The sequence below is a fragment of the Juglans regia genome, chromosome 1 (genome assembly GCF_001411555.2).
Source record: "Juglans regia cultivar Chandler chromosome 1, Walnut 2.0, whole genome shotgun sequence".
In the NCBI taxonomy this organism is placed as follows: Eukaryota; Viridiplantae; Streptophyta; class Magnoliopsida; order Fagales; family Juglandaceae; genus Juglans; species Juglans regia.
This window is the reverse complement of record NC_049901.1, coordinates 35,198,710-35,220,773: the sequence shown is the minus strand read 5'-3', so window position 1 is coordinate 35,220,773 and position 22,064 is coordinate 35,198,710. Positions and strand designations below refer to the sequence as shown.

Sequence of the window (22,064 nt, the reverse complement as noted above, 5' to 3'; positions counted from 1 at the left end):
AGATTAAACATAAAAGAAGGTACACACTAAACATTGTGTAAGATGAGCTGTGGAGATAGATGATTGGTGCCTATATGTGTAACTGGTGCAGAAATGCCATTGGGCATTTTAACAAACGAATGATGAGCATAATGAAAAGAAGTAAAAAAGGAGGTGGAATGGACCATATGATCCGTAGCACCAATATCTATAATCCAATCCTTAGAAGTAATATGCAAAGGAGATACTGTTTTGATGGAAAAACATAAGAGAAAAAGGATTTACCCGAAAGCTGATCAACTGGAGAAGTCACATTGACTATCTGAGAGACATGTGACTCAGAATTGAGAAGAGCTAGAAGCTGTTGACATTGTTGTGGTGTAAGTGGAAATGAAGATGGAGAATCAGTAGCAACTTGATGAGATGAGGACGAGGGAGTGTAAAATTTCCCTTTGGAGCGATATCCAGGAGGATATCCGTGTAACTTGAAACACTTTTCAATAGTATGCCCAGGAACAGAGCAATGGGAGCAAATATGTCCATCTTTGCTAGTGGAAGGCTTAGTCTGATGGACAGGTTTTGCTGTAGATGAAAGTGCAGTAGATGGAATATGAGAAACGAGAACTAATCCAATATCTCTCCGACACTCTTCTTGAAGAATAAGGGAGAAAACCTTATTGATAGGAGGAAGTGGATCAATTAAAAGAATCTAACCACGAACTTGAGAAAAAGAGTCATTCTGCCCCATCAATAAATGCATAACATATTCTTGTGGTGCATATCCATTAGTGTACGCAAACCTCCACATGAGTAGACATGTAAGAGTCTATAGTTCATCAACTCATCCCACAAACCCTTCATTTGAGTGAAATATGCATTGACATAGAGGTCATTCTACATAAGAGAAGTAATGGACTTTTGCAATTGGAAAATCTGAGGGCCATTACCTTGAGAAAATCGTTCTTGAAGGTCAGACCACATTTCCATGGCAGATTCAACTTATAGCACACTGGCAGCAATCTCCTTAGAAAGAGAATTGAGAAGCCAAGACAGGATCATGTTATTACATCTGGTCCAGGAATGAAAAAGAGGAGAAGTGTTGGGTGGTTTAGCAATAGAACCATCAACAAAATCAACTTTGTTCGTGGCAGTTAGAGCCATGAGCATGGACCTACGCCAAGTGTGGTAGTTGTCACCGATGAGAACTTGAGTGACAAGAACATATCCTAGACTATCTCCATGATGAAGATAATAAATATTGGAAGAATCAAAAGGACTAGAGGTGGAAGATGATACAGAAGAAGAAGACATTGTGCGGGAACGTCTTGTTCAAACTGATACCATGTTAAGATTGATACCAAGAAGATGCCAAGAAGATATAGAGCAAAAAAAATGCATTACTCAAGTGGTTTTTACATGAAATGGAAATACAACTTATTTACAATTAGACATGGCGGGAAAAAATGAAATTTAAATACCTAACTAAAATAACTGAAACAATGCTATCTCTAATATTTTATATGGATATTTTAGTGCAATATAAGAAAATTTATAAACCTAAGTTGGTGTATTTCTATTTATGAAATTAGACCGAAGAGTGTTAGCATTTAAGTTAAGCTCCTAAAAGAGTGTGTTATGGTGGGAGGAGCTTCCTAATCGAATAATATTGTGCAAAATTGAAATGCAATGAAGTAAATACGTACAGGTTCTTTGATCTCATAGAGGAGGCGAATATCTCTTTCGAGATTTCAAGAACTTAGTTCTTGAGATTGAATATTTCTTCAGAGATCATAAGTTAGTGAAATTGAAAAATAGAATGTTAGAGATATCTAAAACTGCCTATAATATATATAGATAAATTTCGACTATATTTAATATCCTAGATTCCAAGAGGAAGCTTTTACCCTTTTATACATGAGTAATTCTACATACAACCATGAAGTGCGTAAATGTCGCGTAATCGCTTTGAAAAAGAGTGGGGTCTACTATTAAAAAATTATTATTTTTTTCATGTGAGTCTCATGTTTTATTCACTTTTTTCAAGAAGATTAAGCGGCGGTTGCACAATTCACGGTTGCAAATATATTTTCTCCTATACATATATGGCATAACTCTTTTTGAAGGTCAGTGTCCTAATACATCAAAAGGCAAAGAAATGATGGCCACTCCTTATTATATCACTATGGAGTCTTTTGTATGTGTCAAGAGTTTCATAAACTGGAAAATGGAAAGTATGAAGAACAGAAAATATCATACGTAGACTATCTGAAATGAAAATTATTGAATGAATCAAATGAATTGATCATTTGTGTTTACATCTATTTATACTAAAAATAGAAAATAACTAACTAATGTATATTGTCTACTTTAGCCTTGGCCTTTCCTTCTTTAGATTTTAACTCCATATTTTCTATATGGGATGCTATACTCCAACACCCCCCTTAAGATGAACATGAATATTGAGAATGTTCATCTTGCGTAGAGTGTGATGAAAAGACAATGAACCCAGTGGCTTGGTGAGTATGTCTGCCAACTGTAGCCGAGAGGGAATGCATAACAGATTTATAAGCTTCTCTTGCAATTTCTCCTGAACTAAGTGACAGTCAATTTGTATATGCTTAGTTCTTTCATGCTGAACTGGGTTGGTGGCAATAGACATTGCTGATTTGCTATCTGTGTATGGAGTTGTGGGTTGTTGATGATCAATCTACAAGTCCTGCAAGGCATAGACCAACCATTGTACCTCACATGTTGTAGCTGTAAGAGCTTGATACTCTGCTTCAACAGAGGATCTACTAACTGTGGCTTGCTTTTTAGACTTAAAAGAAATTAGGGAATTGTCGAAGAATATTGCAAAACCTGTTATGCTTCTCCTGGTGTCAAGGCAGCCTGCCCAATCACTGTCAGAGAAGGCTTTGAGCTGAAGTTCTGAAGATGATGAGAAAAACAAACCCTGCCCTAGTGTAGCTTTCAGATATCTGAGGACCCTCATTGCTGCTTTGTGATGGTTGACAACTGGTTTTGCTAGAAACTGACTTAACATTTGGACAGAATAGGCAAGATCTGGTCTGGTAATTGTCAAGTATAACAATCTACCAACCAGTCTCCTATATTCTAATGGATCTTCATAAAGCTCTGGATCATCAGCAGTGAGTTTGAGATTTGATTCTATTGGAAAAGCAGCAGGCTTTGAGCCTAGGTTACCAGTGTCTTGTAATATGTCCAAGGCATATTTTCGTTGGCAAAGTGAAATGCCAGTTTTAGATCTTGCTATTTCTAGACCAAGAAAATATTTCAATAGTCCCAAGTCTTTAATGGTAAATTGATCAATTTTTCCACAAGTGCAAGTTGGGAAAGGACGAAAACTAACATATTCATCCCATAATGCTTTGAACATACTAAAATACTCAGTAATGGATGAAGAACCTTGGTTTATAGAACTCAAAGATTTTTCAAGATGGAAAACTCTTGGTCCATCACTTCTTAGGTATCGTGTCTTCAATTTATTCCAAAGATCAAGAGCTGAATCAACATACAACAAGCTATTTCGAATATCTTTGGAAATTGAGTTTATCAACCAAGAAAGTACCAAATTATTGGCCCTCATCCATGCTGTGTAAAGAACTGACTAAGAAATCTTTGGAGGTCGAATGGAGCCATCAATGAATGCTACTTTATTCTTGACAGATAAAACAATGATGATCGAGCGGCTCCAAGCAACATAGTTATCACCACTGAAAATTTCTGAGAGAAGAAGGGCACCAGGGTTATCACTCGGATGCAAATAATATGGACTTGATGAATTTTCTGATGGATTATTTTGTGGAATGGGAGGACTTTGGCAATTTGATAGATTAGTTGGTGGTACTGAGTTGACAGACTCTGTAGAGCTGATAGAGGCCATTTCAAGAAAAACAAGAAGAGGAGAAAATCGAAAGAATCAACAGAAGAATCACTACAAAATAAAATCAATGTAGTGCAGAAAAACTTGAAGAAGTAACAAGAAAGAATCAATTTCTAGTAGAGAAGAAGAGTTGCGGAATTTTACTAATCTGATACCATGTCAAGAGTTTCATAAACTGGAAAATGGAAAGTATGAAGAACAGAAAATATCATACGTAGACTATTTGAAATGAAAAGTATTGAATGAATCAAGTGAATTGATCATTTGTGTTTACATCTATTTATACTAAAAATTGCAAATAACTAACTAATGTATATTGTCTATTTTAGCCTTCTAACTAAAGTATATTGTCTACTTTAGCCTTGGCCTTTCCTTCTTTGGATTTTAACTCCATGTTTTCTATATGGGATGCTATACTCCAACAGTATGCAATCCCATATCCTAGGCCCGAAACAAGTTTTAATTAATTTGTAGCAGGCAGGCATGGTCAATAGATGTCAATAAATTAAATCTTGTCTCAAAGTGGATGAGAAATTAATATTTGCTGGTTACATAGATATGAATTTCCAGTTAGAGGAAGGCTATAGATGATCTACTTATGGTTATGTGTTGACATTAGGCGGTGGAACCATCAATTGTGAGTGTAAGAGTAATGTTGTGTTGTTTAAATCACCATGAAAGCTGAATATATTGCTATTTTTGAAGAATCAACTGAGGCTATTTAGCTTAAAAATCTCTTATCGGATCTTGGTGTAGGTAGTTAAAGTCGTATTTTGATAATAGTGACATTAGCTCATAAAGAATGTAGGAAGATTTCAGAAAAAGTCAAATACTAGTTGACCTCTTGCATGTATAACATAACTCAACTATACACGTATAGCCACATGTATATTACTGTCTATAAATACTTGCACATGTACAGAAGTTAACATTAATACACATACAGAATTGCAATTCTCATTTTCTAATCCCTAAATTCTCTCTCTCTCTCCCCTTTTTCTTCTTCGAGCTTCCTTTGTATCTTCGATTTCTTGGATCTGCTGCTATGGCAATTCAAGTTTTGTCGTGGTATCATGGCAGTACCTTCTGCTTTTGATACAGAAATCAAGATTTCCAAGATTCAAGATTCCGCATTTCCTTCCAAGAATCAATTTATTCTCTTATTGTTCAGCATGTGTGTGATGATTCGTTGAGCCCATACTTTCTTCATCATGGAGAAAATCCAGGAATTCTATTGGTTACATAGTTGCTTAATAGAGATAGTTTTCATACAATCAATGTCAAGAACAAGACTGCGCTTGTGAATGAAATTTTGCAAAACCAAATGCAGACGATCCTTTATTTACTGCTTGGTTAAGGTGCAATGATATGGTAATATATCTTGGGTTCTAGACTCAATTTCCAAAGATATAGCTTCTACTATCTTGCTCATGGATATGGCTACAGAAATTTGGTAAGCTTTGCATAATAGATTTGCACAGGCTAATTGCCCTAGAATCTTTCAACTTAGGAAATATATTTCAACCCTAAAACAAGAGCACAATTTTGTGAGTATCTACTACTCTTAGCTAAAGGGCTTTTGGGATGACTAGCTGTTAACACTTAAACAACTACCAGTGTGTGGCTATAAACCAGTTTGTATAAGTAGTTCTACCAAGCTTTTAACAGAAAATCAAGAAGAGGAGTGTTTATGCAAATTTTAGTATGCCTATGACGTGCCCTAACGACCTGCACCCAGAAAGGAGAGCTCGAGAGATCCATTGGGGGATGCCTCTGACACTTAAGTCGGCGAAGAGTTATGCTCTTGCAATTGCCAATGAATCTATCTCAATGGCACGTACCTGGTGGGTTATTTATAAGGTTGAGGTGACCTAATATGGTAAGACTTCCCTGTGGATACGATTCCCAGCAACTAGTTTGGGATTACGTTTTGGAGTAGGATTCGATCGTTTGATGGTGTCTGTCCTGTGCGCCTATCTCGCTAGGACATATCTTCATATCGGTTACACCGTTCTAGGCTTTATCCTTGTGGATTGGCCCAGATATTATGGGGATGCAAGTGGTTGACTTTTATCCTTGGACCCATCATGTGTGTTTAATGGAATTCGATCTGTTGACCGCCCTCTGTCACGTGAACCTTGCATGACCATGGCCTTTAGTCGCCCAGGTTTTTTTTTTTGGCGAAAAATATAAAGATTGTGATAAGCCCGTAAATAGTCAGATATCACAAAAAATGTAGTAGAAATGTGAATGATACTATGTACAGAGAACACTTAAAAACATGTTTATATGAACAGAAGGAGAAAGGGAACTCCAATGATACTTCTCAAGAGAAGTCTATAAAGAAGAGCAAGATGAAGCATGAATTGGAAGCAGAGGAAGGCAAGACCTTCAGACACGAGCATAAGTGATAAGCATCACCATTCTGCTTAACTTTCAACGTCAGATATATCAGTACCAATGTTCCCAGGTCGCCCAGGGCTTCTTCCGACTTCCATGCCTATTAAACATAATTATACCTAACAGTCACCTCACAGATTCTTTTCGCACGTGTGTCGGTGGAAATTAATTTCTCTCCAAATCATCCATTTCAAATACAATACTTTTACGGGCAGTTGGTGTAACACCCCGACCCCGAGAGTCCGGAGAGTTAACTCATAAAACCTGATAATCAACTCTAACAAGGCTAGAGTACTTCCAAATTCAAGAATTTATCCATTTTCCCAAACCTCAAATCGAACGTATATACTTCAATTAAATAAATCAAATAAACTCCTCTATCCAATATTCAATCCAACAACCCAAATAAAATCAACTCTTCTTCATGTCTCAAAAAACAACTAGAAATAATATAACATTAACATAAGTATCCATAAACTGTCTAAATCCATTGAAACAAACTTAAGAAAGATAATTAACCTCCAACACCAACACTAATATCATGAGATACCCAACAACAAAACAATGCTAATCTTCTCCATAGACTCTAATACTGATCTTCAGCTGAGCCATCGATGTCATCTGAAATATTATGAAGATTAACGGGGTGAGTTATCAACAACTCAGTAAGCAGAGAGCATATACTAGCATGTAAACATGAGCATTTATAACATTTGATAAGCCGAACAGAACATTTACTTTCAGAATGTAGAAACAAAACTTGTACAAAAACATTAGAGCGAAATTTTCAGAAAAATGAACTTATTCCAAAAATAGAATCCGTTGACATTTCTAAACTGAAACATTATAATCTTATCTTCATTTAATATCACATCGGGACAATACCATGTTTAACCCCCGTGGTAGGGTTATAAACCACCATTATACCCGTGGCTGGGCCATTTTCCATGTTTCACCCCCGTGGTAGGGTTATAAACCACCATTATACCCGTGGCTGGGCCATTTTCCATGTTTCACCCCCGTGGTAGGGTTATAAACCACCATTATACCCGTGGCTGGGCCTTAACAGAAACAGAACGGATTTCATCGAAAATCCGGTTACAATCATATACAGAATCAGAACATCATGCCAAGATTCTCAGATGATACCTCATATCAAAACAAAACATTGAAAGGCTTCAGATCATTTCACATGTTCGAGATAAACATAAACAAAATATTCTCATTTGTTCATAACAAAACTTCCAGATTTTCATATTCGCTCTTTTACATAGTTCAGAAATAAAGTACACAAAACTTGCTCATGTCTACACTAGTCATGACAGAAAAACATTTTCCCTTATATAGAATTTATGCATATGCAGAATAAACATTTGAGGTTGTTTTCAGATCATCTCTTTCAAAAATAAACACATTTATTCTCAAAGTCAACCTCCTTTCATTTATTTTATGCAAAACTAGTATATAAACCCCGCTTACCTGGACTTCTTAGCTTTTCAGAAATTTCTTCAAAAAATGTTGAGTCGACTAATAATCGTCACCTATAAAAAAATAATCACACAATTTCCGTAAGTTTTCAACCAATTACGGATTTCCATATTTAAGCCTAAGCTTCTAAAATAATCTATCTTAATTTCTCAAAACTTAAAAATCCTCATAATCCCAAAGTATATCATTACTTCATAAAATCACCAATATCCACCACAACCCACGTCATACACAAAACACCAATATTTAAACCCGAACAGCCAACAAATCTCATAGTCTAAACCAATCATACTAACAACTCCATCACCCAATCCAATCAACCCCGTTACTCCTCGGACTCAGTCCGGCAAAACCAACCAGCAATTAAAATACAGTGTAATGTGCTAGTGCAAAAATACATTAAATTCACGAGAATTCTTTGAAAAAAATACTTACATTGCTATATAATGATTTCCGAAGGATCACGAAACTGAAAAAGGCGACGTCTGAGCAACACCACAGTGTAAAATACACTGTGGCCGTGGGTCACAAATACCCACTTTTCAACGGAGACAAACGAAGACCCCAAAATGATAGGGTAGGGCCTAGAGAGGTCGGTGAAGCCAATGGTGGTGGTGGTTTGCCGTGGGTGGCGGCGCAAGGGGTGTTTTTAGGCCAAAGGCCGAAATCGGAGATGGGCTTGGTTGTGCTTCACCGGTGACGGATCGGAGCTGGGGTTGGGTCCATTGGGTTGCCAAGAGGTCGGGGATGAAGTGGTAGGAAGATGGTGGCCGGTGGTGGAACGACGGCGGCGCAGCGGCGGAAAGAGTGCCGCGGCTTCGTGGGTCTCGTGGTGGCTAACGGCGGCACAAGGGAGGCTAAAAATGGAGGGGTAGCTTCGTCGGCGGCAGGGGAAGCGGAGGGGCTGGGCGGTGTCGACCACCGCCGGCGGACGACGGTGCTGGGAGGGAGAGAAGGAAACGGGCGGAGGAGAGGAGAGAGAGAGATCGCGCAGGAGAGAAGAAACCGAAAGAAAAAGGAGAAAAGAAAAAAAAAAAGGAAAAGAAAAGGAGAGGAAAGAAAAAGAGGGGAAAAGAAATGAGGTCCAATCCTCATAACTTGGGTCACGAAAATGATCCAACGGAAACGATTTTAAAACCATAAGTTAAATAAAATAATTTAAACGTAATGGTAAAGTCAAATTGAAATAATTAAATCACCCAGTGATTAATTTAAATATTAAAAGCAATTTAAATGCATAACAATAAATAAATATCAAGAAAGCACACAATAAAATAATTTTCACCAATTTAACAAATTAAAATCATAGAAATAAACTCACTAAAAAAATCCAACCAATTTTAAAATAGAAGGATAAATTTTTGAATAAATAATAAAAATCCCTTCAGTAAAAAAAATTACACTAAAATACGGGGTGTTACAGTTGGCCCTTACAAACGGCGCGCAGTCGCCGAGTTAAATAATATTTTTTAATGCCACATCAATTATTAAAAAAAAAAGAACAAAAATGCGGGAAAGACACTACTGTTAGCTTCTTTTTCTTCAAGTTTCTTTTTTCAAAATATTTTGAGTTCTGCTGCATAAAAGGAAAAAACTTTTTGTACTTGCTTTGATTGTTGAAGAAAAGTGGAAAAAAAAATGGAAAAAACACTGAGTTCAGTTGTGTGGGATCGTCGTCTTCGTCTTCTTTTGCATTGAATCATCGACATTTTCATCTGTAAATAAACCGGTAAGAAATCACATTGTGGGTCTTCGTATTCTTCTTCACAGTACTCTACCGCGTGGGTCTTCATCTTCTTCTTCACCGTGTGGTAAGAAATCACATTTTAGATTGTGCTTTGAATGTATTGAATGAATTTGCTTTGTTTTGAAGCTAGTTTTTCAAGCTCTGTTTTCAAGCTTGAAAACATGTCTAAAAATGGGATTCAGTTTCTCAAAATTGTTTTTTGATGAATGTTTGTGTTGTTCTCATGTTGTAAGATTAGGAAATAGAAAATCGAGAACCCACGAGCTTGCTTTTCCATTCACAGACCCCCTTGCAACCGTGTCTCACATTGTTCCTATCAATGGAAAATGATCCAGCGATCCTTCTTTGGGTTCAACGGCTTAACTTTTTGAGCAACATTTCGGTTCGGTAATGGATCTATGGAAATCGTAAGGCAGGGGCAGAAGCTTGTGATGGACTATTCTTGTCAATTGTAACTTTCTTTAGAGCAGAAAGAACCAATGTATTTGATTATAATGAAATAAATACAAATACCTTTTTTTATTTTTTATTTAAGTTTAAAAATGATTTCCTGACTTCCTCTTTGTGGTTCTTGTGAAGTCTAGCCTTCTTACCTCCACTAGCTAGCACCTATTGGGCCTACATAAAACGAGCTGACCATTGGTATCATATTCGGTAATACATGTACTAGATACTTAAGTTCAAAGACAAACACAATAACTTCCACGACCACAAATTCAGGCCTATATAAAATGTTTACGTATTTCTCTTACAAGAACTCCATATTTAACCATTTAGTTGGTCTTGAAATCCTTAAACCCTTCATAAATAAGGTGTCGTAAGATAACAAAAGAGTGAAAGTAAAGTAAAAAAAAAATAATAGCAGAGTATTTGTTAGGATAAGTAGTACCCCGGCCTTGGTTTTAATGAATTCATTATGCATGTCTATAGCTGATTGTTTTATTCTTTTAAAATTGTTTTAGTTCATTTTTATGATTTAACTTTACAATATTGGCAATTTGTTCACTCTTCTTTATAATCTATTGTGTAAGATTGCATCTAAAAGTTTTGTTAAAATAATAGCTGTAGCATACTATTTCACATTCTTTGCTGAACTAATTTTCTTGGTGCATTTGTTAGACATCTTTATAAAGAATCTTACAGGTTTTGTTATTCATTTGAGAAATTTCATTCTATTCACTGAAGAAAGTCATAGAAGAAAACTTTATTTTGATAAGAAACTTTTAGCACACCAACATGCGTCTTTGTTAAGTTAACACCAACAACTTTTAGCACACCAACATGCGTCTTTTTAATGCAACATGTCAGCATGGGAAAAGGGGAAGAAAATCCATCTCTCTCAACACCAAGTAGCTCAAATCCTCCAACCGCAGTATGTTATATGATTATTAACATTTGTTAGGAGTTTGTCAATCTCGTACTTACTAATTATCATTATTATTGTTATGTTAGGATATCCCAACAACTGCTCCAAACTTTCTGAGTTACATGCACGGTTACCTTGGACCAGGGTCTACATGGTCTGGTCACTGGCTTTTATCACTTATCCAAATGCATACCAATGTCCAAACAACATTCAAATGGTGATGCAACTTTGTTGTTTAGTTTTTTTTGTTTTTTTTCCTATTTTCTGGAAGTTTAATTGCTTTCATTTTTAGCATAATACTGGTTACCCATTTCAATATGGGATGTGACCTTCGACTCCTCCGATGGCTACAAGCTCTAGAACGACGGAAAGATTCCAAGAGGATACACCCGGGTGTAGGGAAACTGAAGAGCCATGTTCCTCCTCTAGGGTTCATGAACAAGGTGAAGAGGATAGGCCAGATTTAGGGGAAACTTACAATGGCACAGTCGGGTCACCTCCGTTAGACCGAATGGATGGTGGTGATATGATTGAGGAGCCAAAAGCGGGGATAGAGTTTGATTCTTTTGAGAAATTAATGCGCTATTACAAGCTATATGCTAAGAAATGCGGGTTTGGATCCATGACACAAATGAGTGAAAGGGATGACGAAGGGAGTGTCAGATATGTCACTTTTGGTTGTGCCCGTGGGGGAAAAGCTCGAAATAGGACAATGAATGTCGCCAAACCATGCCCGACAGGAAAGACTGACTGTAAGGCAAGGATTAATGCCTTAAAAGTTGAGGGAAAGATGCAGTTGACCACAGTTCATAATACCCACAATCACGGGCTGAGTCCACAGAAATCTTGCTTCTTCCGATGTAATCGCAAAGTTAGTGAGAACGTAAAAAGAGTACTAGATACTAACGACCTGACTGGCATTCGAATGAACAAGAGTTTTGGATCTCTTGTTGTGGGCGCGGGAGGATTTGAGAACCTCCCATTTTTGGAAAAAGATTGTCACAATTACATCGATAAGGCAAGACATCTACGACTTGGAGCAGGTGGTGCTGGAGCGCTTCGAGACTATTTTTGTAGAACGCAGTACAAGAACCCCAAATTCTTTACCTTGATGGATTTAGATGATGATGGGAGGTTAAAGAATGTCTTTTGGGCAAATCCACGCAGTAGGGCAGCTTATCAAGATTTTGGTAATGTGGTAACATTTGACACCACATACTTGACAAACAGATACAGGATGCCCTTTGCTCCATTTGTTGGTATAAACCATCATGGGTAGTCGATTCTCTTGGGAGCAGGGTTAATTTCCAGTGAGGACACAGAGACTTTTACATGGTTATTTCAGACCTGGCTGCAGTGTATGGATGGTATAGCCCCGCCAGCTATTATTACTGACCAAGACAGAGCAATGAAAAATGCAATTTCTATTGTATTTTCAAAAAGTCGACATAGATTTTGCCTCTGGCATATACTAAAAAAAGTCCCAGAGAAGCTTGGCTCTCATCGTGCCTACAAAAGTGGCCTGAAAACTCAGCTGATAAAATGTATATATGACACTCAAACTATTGAAGAGTTTGAGAAATCATGGGAAGAGTTAATTAGCACGTACAACTTGCAAGAGAATGTCTGGTTGCAAAGTTTGTATGTTTAGCGCACACATTGGGTTCCGGTATTTCTAAAGGAGTACTTTTGGGCTGGCATGAGTACAATACAACGGAGCGAAAGTATGAATGTATTTTTTGACGGATATGTTCATGCGAAAACAAATTTGAAAGAGTTTGTCGACCAGTTTGACAATGCCTTGAGAAAGAAAATCGAGAATGAAATCAGCTCAGACTTCAACTCATTTAGCGTTACAATTCCATGCATATCTAGATCTCCAATCGAAAAGAGATTCCAAGAGTTGTACACGAATGCAAAATTTAGAGAAGTTCAACAGCAAGTTATGGGTGTGCTTGATATGGATCCATCTCTACTTAGACGGGATGGTGTGAAGAAGACTTACTTGGTAGAAGATGAAATTCATGTTGAGGAGTTCACAAAACATGTTACATATTATGTACACTTTAATGAGGAAGACTGCGATGTTAAGTGTTCATGTGGATTATTTCAGATGAAGGGGATACTGTGTAGGCATGTCTTGGCCATATTCAAATGTAACGGGATAAAGTATTTGCCAAATAGGTACATTTTAGATCGATGGAGAAAGGACATCAAACGGAGATACACGTTAATCCATAGTACCTATGACACAGGATATCAGCGGGAAGATACTAACAGATATTCAAGTCTGTTGAATATTTGTTATCGGATGATTACTCATGCAGCGGGTTCAAAAGAGCATACTGAAGATGCAACTAAAAAGTTATATGCAATGATTGTTTTATATCATGGCAGCCAAGAACCCCCTTCAATGACCCAAATGGATTCTAATGTTGGTTTAACGACAAAAGACACAAGTACAGTTAGTAGTTCGCAACAAGTACTCAGTCCACGAGTTGTGCACGGAAAAGGTAGACTCCCATCTCTGAGGAGAGTATCCAGGATGGAGCAAGACATGCAAAAAGTTAAAGCGAGGACGAAGAAAGCAAATGTAAAGGGGAAACGTAAAGAGGTTCGATATCTTTAATAAAAAGAATATTTGTCACATACATGTTTATTTGGGTTGATTTATTTATGCAAATATTGTGTTGATATAGAGTTTTTACTTGTTACTTGATTATTAGCGAGATGAAGGAGATTTGCCAGCCCAAAACACCTGTAGGAATTTATTTGGGTCATCCGAGATAGATCTTACTGCTGAAAACATGCAGGTATACATATTTTTGTTGCAAAATTGCTGCCTTACTTGGACAAGTATTTGCCACATACATGCCATAAACTTATATTTGCCATATTTTTGTTGTTATCTATGTATCACTAGACTGTTCCAGCTTAGCTTTTGAAATTAGTAGATTCCAAAATATGGTTGGGAGTCAAAAACATGTAATATTTCTAAACTTTTGATATTTTTAATAGTCATATTGATGTCGCATTAATATTTGTTATTTATTATTTACAGATACAACTTGGAGTGGATGGATCACAACCTTTACAACTTGGGTTGGATGGATCACAACCGGTGTAATGATATGGTTGAATTTTAATTTTTGCTTATATTTATTGAAACTTTATAACTTATGATTCAATTTTGTGGTATATGCATGAAAAGTATGTGCATGAAAAAAAAAGATAATTAAAATATATGACTTCTCATTAGATATGACTTCTAATTATTTGTGGGAAGAAAGCTTTTCAAGTGATATGTTTTGTAATTAGTTTTGGAAGAATTCTTGCAAGTTGTAGTTTTTGTAAAAATATTAGTGGGAAGAAAGAATGACACAAGTTGAAGTTGTAATTATTTTTGTGGGAAGGAAAGCTTGGCAAGTTATAGTTTTTGTAGGTACATTTTGTGGGAAGAAAGCCTTGCAAGTTTCAAATTGTAATTTTTCTTTTTTGGTGGGAAGAAAGATTGCAAGTTATTCTAATTGTTGTAATTACTTTTGTGGGAAGAAAGAAAGCATGACACAAGTTGAAAATTGTAATTTATTTTTGTGGGAAGAAAGATATGCAAGTTATAGGTACATTTTGAGTTGTTGTGATAATGCACCAGTTTTGAGTGGAAAGTTTGATTAGCAAGAATTGCATATTCCTAGTGATGAATGGACTCTTCAGTTTTGAGTTTGCAGTTTTGATTAGTAAGAATTGCATCATAATGACCAACCTGTTAGAGGCACCAGTGCAATGATATGTACCATGGCAGCAAAATGCATGCGGAGACCCCATGCTGGCAATGCATGGTAGTAGAGACCTCACAATTCAGAACCCAGTTACGATCAATACATTTAACAAGGATGAGGAAGATAAGTTATCTATTTATACACGTACATGAATAGTCATGAATGATGAAAAAATTAAAACAATAAAATTAATTTAACATCTTGGAGAATAGATCAGACTCAAAAAACCCCACTTGAGATTTTTGCACTATGTATGAGAAAGCTTTGAACAGTTTTTACCAAAATGGATTACTTGTTTTTTTTTTACCTGATTTGGGAGGTATAAACGTGAGAAAAAAGATGAAAGCCACATATACTGCTACAAATACGTTTCTTTCTTTCTTTTAAAGACAACGTTTTCTTTTAACGAACCACAACAAATTAAGAGACTATAAAGCCTACACAACAAGACGACAAGAATCCTACCCTATTGCCTCGGGAGAGTAGCATTTTTCTTCTAATTTCTACACAGAATTATGCAACGCTTCCAAGATATCATATTCAACCAAAATACGTCAGTGTTTCACCATAATCTAAATTATATCATCAACATTTGAATTCTTCCCAACAATTTTGATTTGGAGCTTTGAACAAAAGTGCAAAATTCACCAAATCCAAACGCAGTCTTCTTTAATCACAAATCTTGAAACTTAAAATCTGATATTGATACACATAGAGCAAAAATATTATGTATCCAACTCAAGAAGCCCAGATTATAAGGACTCTACATGCGAATGTGAGCATAAAGTCACTTGTAATAAGAACTATCAGCAGACAATGAAAGAAAACTACGAAGGAATTAAGCTTTTACATTAGTTTGCTAGGTTTCTAGAGCAAACTTATGACCATAATAATGCTTATTCGGTCACATAAGCGTTATAAGACTTGTCATTTTTTATTTGGACAGTAACAAGGCTTGAAAAATAGGTAGCAACAAGGCCTGCGTCGATTAAGGTCCCCTTAAAACCCGTTCAAGGGCCTTGGCTATGCACTCTTGAAAAGAGGCCCAACTTTTCCTCTCATCATCGTCCTGTTCACCAACAAAGGTACAAGCAAGTAAAGACCGACAAAGATATAAGCATGTAAAGACTAGAACCAAAACAAGTAAACATAAGTTTAAACTACAATAGCACAAATAATAAATACCTCAAAAGTGTCCAACAACGAGTTCATCGCGCCATCTATTTTGCCCTCAGAGATCATTGAATTAGTATTGGCATTAACAAACAAACAAAAACTGAAGAAGTCAATGATACAAATTTTCTTTTATAGATTTTATGTTTATATATACAAGCAAAAGCTATGTTTATACATATTTATCTTTTTCTGGGCAGATTATATTTTAAAAGAGTTCGATTAGAAATTAGAATGAACTTCAAAAGGTGTCTGTATGCAAACAACAAATCAAATACTATTTTTTATAATATATGGGCATGGAAAGCATAGTACAGAAATGCTTTCAACACCCAGAGACATTAGAACTTATAAAAATCATGACAGAGAACATAATGACCAAGTTTTTCCAGAACTTGTCAAAACGTAGTACCACTTATCGGGCAAAGACAAATGGGGTTGCCTTTTTCCAGGTTTGTAAATAATAAGTGTTAATAGTAAGGCTTTAGAACTTACAAAAATCATGCCAGCGAACATAATGATCACATTTCAAACAGATATAACTTCGCATATTCTACTATATACATGATAGAGACGGATTCGTCATACCTTTTAATAGCAACACAAAAGACACAGCTTACACATAATATACATACCATAATGATGAAATAAATTAGCATCCTACTATCTTTATAAAAGATCCACTCAAGATATCGAGAATGGTAATTCTATCATCATACTGAACTGTCTATTTCTACTATATTTTCTCAACTGATCTTTTGTTTTTTGTTTTTTTTGTCCATAACAAGGGAATCATTAGTCTTAACTTGTGCAGTTTCAATTTCTAGGAAAGAAAACCAACACTAAAAAAAAAAGCAAATCAAAATAAAAACCCGTTATTTGTCATCCAACCCATGTCGTACAAGCAACCAAACAAGAATCGAGACCTCTATAAGACATAATTTACCTAGAATACATTGAGTATGCACTTGAATAAGGTTAGGCAATAATTTTTCTGGGCTTATCTAGAAAACATTTCTAAACTCAGGTTCCAAGGGTTCAGGCACAGAGAAGTTGACCAACCTCAAGATTTTCATAAAAGCTAAATTAAACGGCCTTAATTGATTGAATGTGTATAGGATCACGGCCTACATAATGTGGTAGTGTGCACTTGGGGCTGTCAATGGAGGGCAAATCATATCCAGAAACATCCAAATCCAACAAGAAACAGTAAAAACTCAAGTAAAATCAAAACCCACTACTATGAAAGGAGGAGGATAGAAAGATCGGAGGAAAAGTAATCGAAAGCAGGGGCTGAAGGACCAAGGAGTTTGCGAGAGAAAGAGGGGTTTACCTAGTTCTGAGTCAACTCGGCAATTTCCAGTCCTTGGAGTTGGAGTGCGGTGGTGCGGTGGTGCGGTGGTGGGGCTCCTTGGTCCTTGGTCGAATAAAGGCAGAACTTCTACGTACAGTCAAAAACACACCAAAAGCTAATCAATATCCGAACAGTAACACAAATTCAAAAAAAAAAAAAAAAAATTTGCAAGAGTTCTCAGAAATGCTTGCCTTCAAGTTAAAGGGGAAGGGGCTAGGGTTAAGGTCATTCCGTGTGCTCCCTCCCTTGCTGAAGACGATGGCAAAGAAAACTAAGGTGCGACGAAACTTAGGGCTTACCAGTGTGGGTCTCAGAGAACCATCAAGACACCGAGGGAGAGAAGGCGGTGGCTTTGAGGGGAGGGACGTGCCATCTTCGACGGAGGTGCTTCGAGGGATGGAATCGCCTTCTTCGACTTCAAGTGGAATCGCTCTGGGAGGGAATGGAGAAGGAAAAAACACAGAGGGAGGAGCTTGATGCAAAACGGTGCGGTGCATTTCGATGAGGACCAAAATTTTGAATCAAATTCGGAAGATTGATACGGTGCGTTTTGAAACACTGATTCCACATCAGCAGCCGCTTGGGCGGCGTCTACCTCGGGCGACTGTCTTCAGCATTTTTCTTTCAAATATGATACTTTTCTTCTGAACACGTGTCCTGCCCTTGTAGCGTAAGTAATTGTGCATTTCTCCTATCTAGCGGTTCACCTATCACCCATGATTCACTTCATCATGCAATGTGAAATTCATCGGCCGTCTGAGTTTCTTTCTTGAACTTCTTAGAGTATTAACATTAGATTTATTAAATTTATTATTAAATTTTAATATATAATACATATTTTTCATATATTTAAAATTTTTTTGTCCATAACTTCACATTGAATTAGCTATTGAATTCATCAAAATAATAATATAATATTATTTTTTTAATAATAATATTAATTTTTTTTCATATTTTATAATTACACTAATCATATGTTAATTAATAATTTAATTTGATTTTTACATTATTATTAGAAGACAGTTAGAGATTAAAAGTGAATAAAAAAGACTACTGAAGATTAAAAGAAAATAAAAAATAGATTTGATGAGTGAACAGTAGCCCTTCAAATTTGAAAAAACCTATACATTTACTGTAGCTCAAAGTTTCACATTTATCTCTTTGGCTAATCCAATGCAACTCTCTTTTGATGAAATTCATCATATTTTACATTTGGCTAGGCTTTTGATGAAGCCAATGACAATGCTCTTATGTTTTCTTTTCTTTCTCTAAGTATCCTCTGCGTCTATTCAAATTATCTCATTCATTTTTCTTCACGTTCTACTTGAACCGTTCTCTCCCACTTTCAAATCTCATTCTCTTGCTTAGATGGCTCCTATAAATGCTTCCTACTTCCCTCATTGGTCTTCTCGTAGGTCCACGAACGAGTCCCTTGGGGATGGATCTTAGCAACCAGCTGCCTTTGAGGGTAGCTGTTGGACTCTTACCACTACTCAGGTGGGGTTAGATTTCATGAGGGATTGGTACGACATCACCAATTTGTAGGGCATGATCCTCCCTATCTCATGCTATGGCATTTTCAAATATTAGGTGATTATTGAGCACGTGAGCCTATACATAGGCACGTTTTTTATGGGGTTAAGACTCCCCTTCTTTGGCCTTGTTTGCGACATTTTGGGTTTCTTAGGCATGACTCCCATGCAGCTCTTACCAAATGCTTAGAACATTATTTTGTCCTACTGTTTGGAGGCTGGGGGAGAGGTGAATCCTGAACTCAGCACTCACAAGTTCCTCCTCTATTTCCACAACGTTACACAGTATGATGGGAAATAGTGTAGCTTCCATTAATGGATGGGCTACAAGGTTGTATATTTGGAGTCCTAGTATTCCCATGTTAAAAATTGGGACAAGGAGTTTTCCTTGTTTCTGGAATTATATAGAAGCTTCCTGTTGGTGAGGCCGGCTGACGTGAGTTTCCAATGAGGGTCACGTGGCATCATGTTTCTTATAGTCATGATTTTGAGGTTACTCTCACCAACAATGAGACAGAGTGTTTGAATATTATTTATTCATGGGTTAAGGAAAATCCAAATTCTGTTGATTATGAAATGATCCTCACTAAAACTGTGATCACTTCTTGGTGTCACCAAGTCGATCGCAAGTTGTAGGCCAGGCAGGACTAAAAAGGTCAGCTCCTAGTCCGTCTGACCTTAAAGGAAAGAGACCTTGCACTGAAGGTGGCGGAATCAGTGGTGGGTCATGTGTTTGTCATGACCTAGCTAGTCTGGAGAGAGGAACAAGGCATCCTTGGTCGCCAGCCGTCCCTTCGTCTGGTGGCAACCAGGAAATGCAACCTTCACCTCCATTGGCACATCTTGAACACCTTGAGGGGTAATTAATCAAGGAGGCCCAAGACAAAGGTTTGAGCCTTTGTCTTATTCTCCAATGGCAGGTGAATCCATTAAGGTGTTAGAGGTTGGTGGGGAAGGGCCTACTCCTGTCACCCTAGAGGTCATAGCAAAAGATGTCGAGGTTGCTGTTGGGTCACCCTTGTCAGAACAAGCCATGTTTTTGGTGGGGAAACTCTTGAGATTGTTGGGGAGGTGCCCATTGCTAATTTTGGTGAGGAAGTTGCAGGGGCTTCCTCCCTCAAGGGTGAGTCCTTACCCATCATTACTCTTGGTGAGGAAGTTCTAGGGGGTTCCTTCCTAGTGGGTGAGTCCTTGCCCTTCGTTACTCATGGCAAGGATGCTCGCGGTTCTATTGAGCTTCTGGGGAATCAACTAATGGTACCCTTGCCAGACCCAAGGGCATCCCCTAATACTGTCTCTCCAGTTGCTTCGCCAGTGGCTACAGCTAAATGGACATGCCATTCTTTACCTGGTGTAGCTTTCCAGGAGTTCGATACTTGCCTGGTGAGTCTAGTCCTTCCTGTCCAATCTTCTTCATCCACCCTGTAGGCAGGCAGATCTTTGACCCTTTGGTTGCTTGAATTGCTCGAGAACTTGAACATTTTCTTTCTCTAGTGCATATCCTTACTTTCTGTTTGTGTGATATTTTCTATGTTTAGTTAACTAACATTAGTCACTCATCGCAGGGTTTAGATTCCTTAGCCCAATGGATTGCTAATTGCCAGTTTGGTTTGGAGGAGCAAGTCCAATCTTCCCATTCTTCATGGACGCGCCCAACAAGCCATTTTTTAGGCAATGGAGGAGAAGAAACAATGGGAGACTGAATACTCTCGGTTGCGCTCTCACTTGTGTGTCTAGGAGGAGGAGATCACCGTTCTAAAGGCTAAGGTTTCTGAACATTAGTGTGCCTTGGCTATGGAGAAGTCTTTTTTGGAAAAGGCTTTTGGCCTAGGCCTTGGAGAGTGAGTAGGAGGTCGACTGTGCATCAACACTTTTGGAGGATGTGCTAACGGTAGAGTGCAATCGTAGTGATAGGCTGGATATTGAACTAGAGGAGGTGTTGAGGTCAACGTCAGAGGCTAGAGGGCATTGCTGTGCCTGCGTGTTGAGAGCTTCAAAGGTTAAAGATTCTCATTGGTGCCTTTATTTGGATCTTAATGTCGTTACTGGGGAATTGGCCCAATCTGAGACCAGGCTTTTGTCTGCTAGAGAAGAGCATGGCAAAGCCGACGAGGTTTACTCCAAGCTCCAGTTTGAGACTGTGAAGGAGAAACTAGCCAGGTCTCAATAGCATGTTAATGAGTTGGAAGTCGGGCTTAGATCATCCAGGGAGGAGATTTTTTGTTTCTCCCCTCAATTTTCTATGGCTCCTTGGGTTTGTGATTGGGTGTGGGGGGTCAGATAAAAGCTCGAGTTGAAAACATTAAAGAGGTTTTTTTTAGCGCACCTTGAGACAAACTTGAGGACTTTGGAACTAAAGACTCTTCTCACTGACTTGGCCTCCTTACTCTTCCTGGATTCTCTTGACACCAATGTGAAACCAGAAACTTTCTTTAACCAACCACCTTGCCTTCCTCCAAATAGCAACCTAGCTCTTTTGGATTGGGCTTGTTCCACCTATTATTTTGCATTATGTTCTAGTGTTGATGGACCTGTAATATTTTGTTGGGGGCTTCGATATATTTTTATCTTGTGAGACACTTGCTATGTTATGTATGTATTCATTTGGTGTTTGACCTCATCTTCCTTGTTTTGTATTGTGGATCTCTAGCTTGTCGTATTCTATTTGGGTTTGCATTGTAAAAGACATACCGCTTTGCATGTGTAGTCCTTTAGTCTTTGATTATTTGCTATGGGTCTTCTTGTTCCTTGCAGTGCCAGATTTTTATTTTCCTTTATTACTTGTTTTTGCCACGCTGACCAATGTGCATGTTACTTGGGTGAAAGCAAAAGTTGAACGCATGTACCTGGTTAGCCTTTGATTGCTAGGTGTGAGTTTTAACCCTGATCGCATGCACGTTGTTAATGCTTGGCTTGGGAAGTGGGTGGGAGATTTTCTCGACCGTTCGCATGTGCGTTGTTAGCACTCGACTTAGGATGTGAGCGCATGCGCATTATTAGTCTTTGATTACCAGGTGCGAGTGTTGAACCCGATCGCATGCGCTTTTAACCATTAATTGCCAAGTGCAAGTGTTAACCCTAATCACATGCAAGCTATTAACACTCGGCATGGGAAGTGAGTGGGAGATTCTCTTGGCCGCTGCTTGGGTGAAGGCTAATCTTAATTGCATGCGCATTGTTTGCCTTTGATAGCTAGGTGCAAGTATTAACCCCATCTTATGTTTTTTGTTAACACTTGGCTTGGGACATGCACGTGTTAGCCTTTGATCACAAGTGCAAGTTTTAAGGTTGATCGTATGCTCGTTGTTGACACTTGGCTTGGGAAGTGAACGAGAGATTTTC

General features: G+C 37.7%; 3 protein-coding genes across 3 annotated transcripts; 2 read left to right on the top strand and 1 right to left on the bottom strand.

Annotated features, from left to right (window-relative positions):
* Window positions 1–2,686: 2,686 nt before the first annotated feature.
* Window positions 2,687–3,586, bottom strand: LOC109008386 (uncharacterized mitochondrial protein AtMg00810-like). Its single transcript, XM_018988459.1, has one exon. It carries the CDS (start codon window positions 3,584–3,586, stop codon window positions 2,687–2,689), a length of 900 nt encoding a protein of 299 aa, XP_018844004.1.
* Window positions 3,587–11,227: 7,641 nt separating this feature from the next.
* On the top strand, window positions 11,228–12,163 carry LOC109008374 (protein FAR1-RELATED SEQUENCE 5-like). Its single transcript, XM_018988450.1, has one exon. It carries the CDS (start codon window positions 11,228–11,230, stop codon window positions 12,161–12,163), a length of 936 nt encoding a protein of 311 aa, XP_018843995.1.
* A 447-nt stretch (window positions 12,164–12,610) lies between these two features.
* Window positions 12,611–14,011, top strand: LOC109008366 (protein FAR-RED ELONGATED HYPOCOTYL 3-like). Its single transcript, XM_018988439.1, has 3 exons — window positions 12,611–13,498; window positions 13,611–13,697; window positions 13,946–14,011. Exons 1-3 carry the CDS (start codon window positions 12,611–12,613, stop codon window positions 14,009–14,011), a joined length of 1,041 nt encoding a protein of 346 aa, XP_018843984.1.
* Window positions 14,012–22,064: the final 8,053 nt, after the last annotated feature.

Bases quoted from the DNA above. Each gene is read 5' to 3' on its own strand.
- LOC109008366 (XM_018988439.1), top strand. From the start codon at position 12,611: ATGAATGTATTTTTTGACGGATATGTTCATGCGAAAACAAATTTGAAA. The intron at 13,499-13,610 runs GTTCGATATCTT...CTTGATTATTAG, and splicing joins TAAAGGGGAAACGTAAAGAG to CGAGATGAAGGAGATTTGCC. The intron at 13,698-13,945 runs GTATACATATTT...TATTATTTACAG, and splicing joins TTACTGCTGAAAACATGCAG to ATACAACTTGGAGTGGATGG.
- LOC109008374 (XM_018988450.1), top strand. From the start codon at position 11,228: ATGGCTACAAGCTCTAGAACGACGGAAAGATTCCAAGAGGATACACCC.
- LOC109008386 (XM_018988459.1), bottom strand. From the start codon at position 3,586: ATGAGGGCCAATAATTTGGTACTTTCTTGGTTGATAAACTCAATTTCC.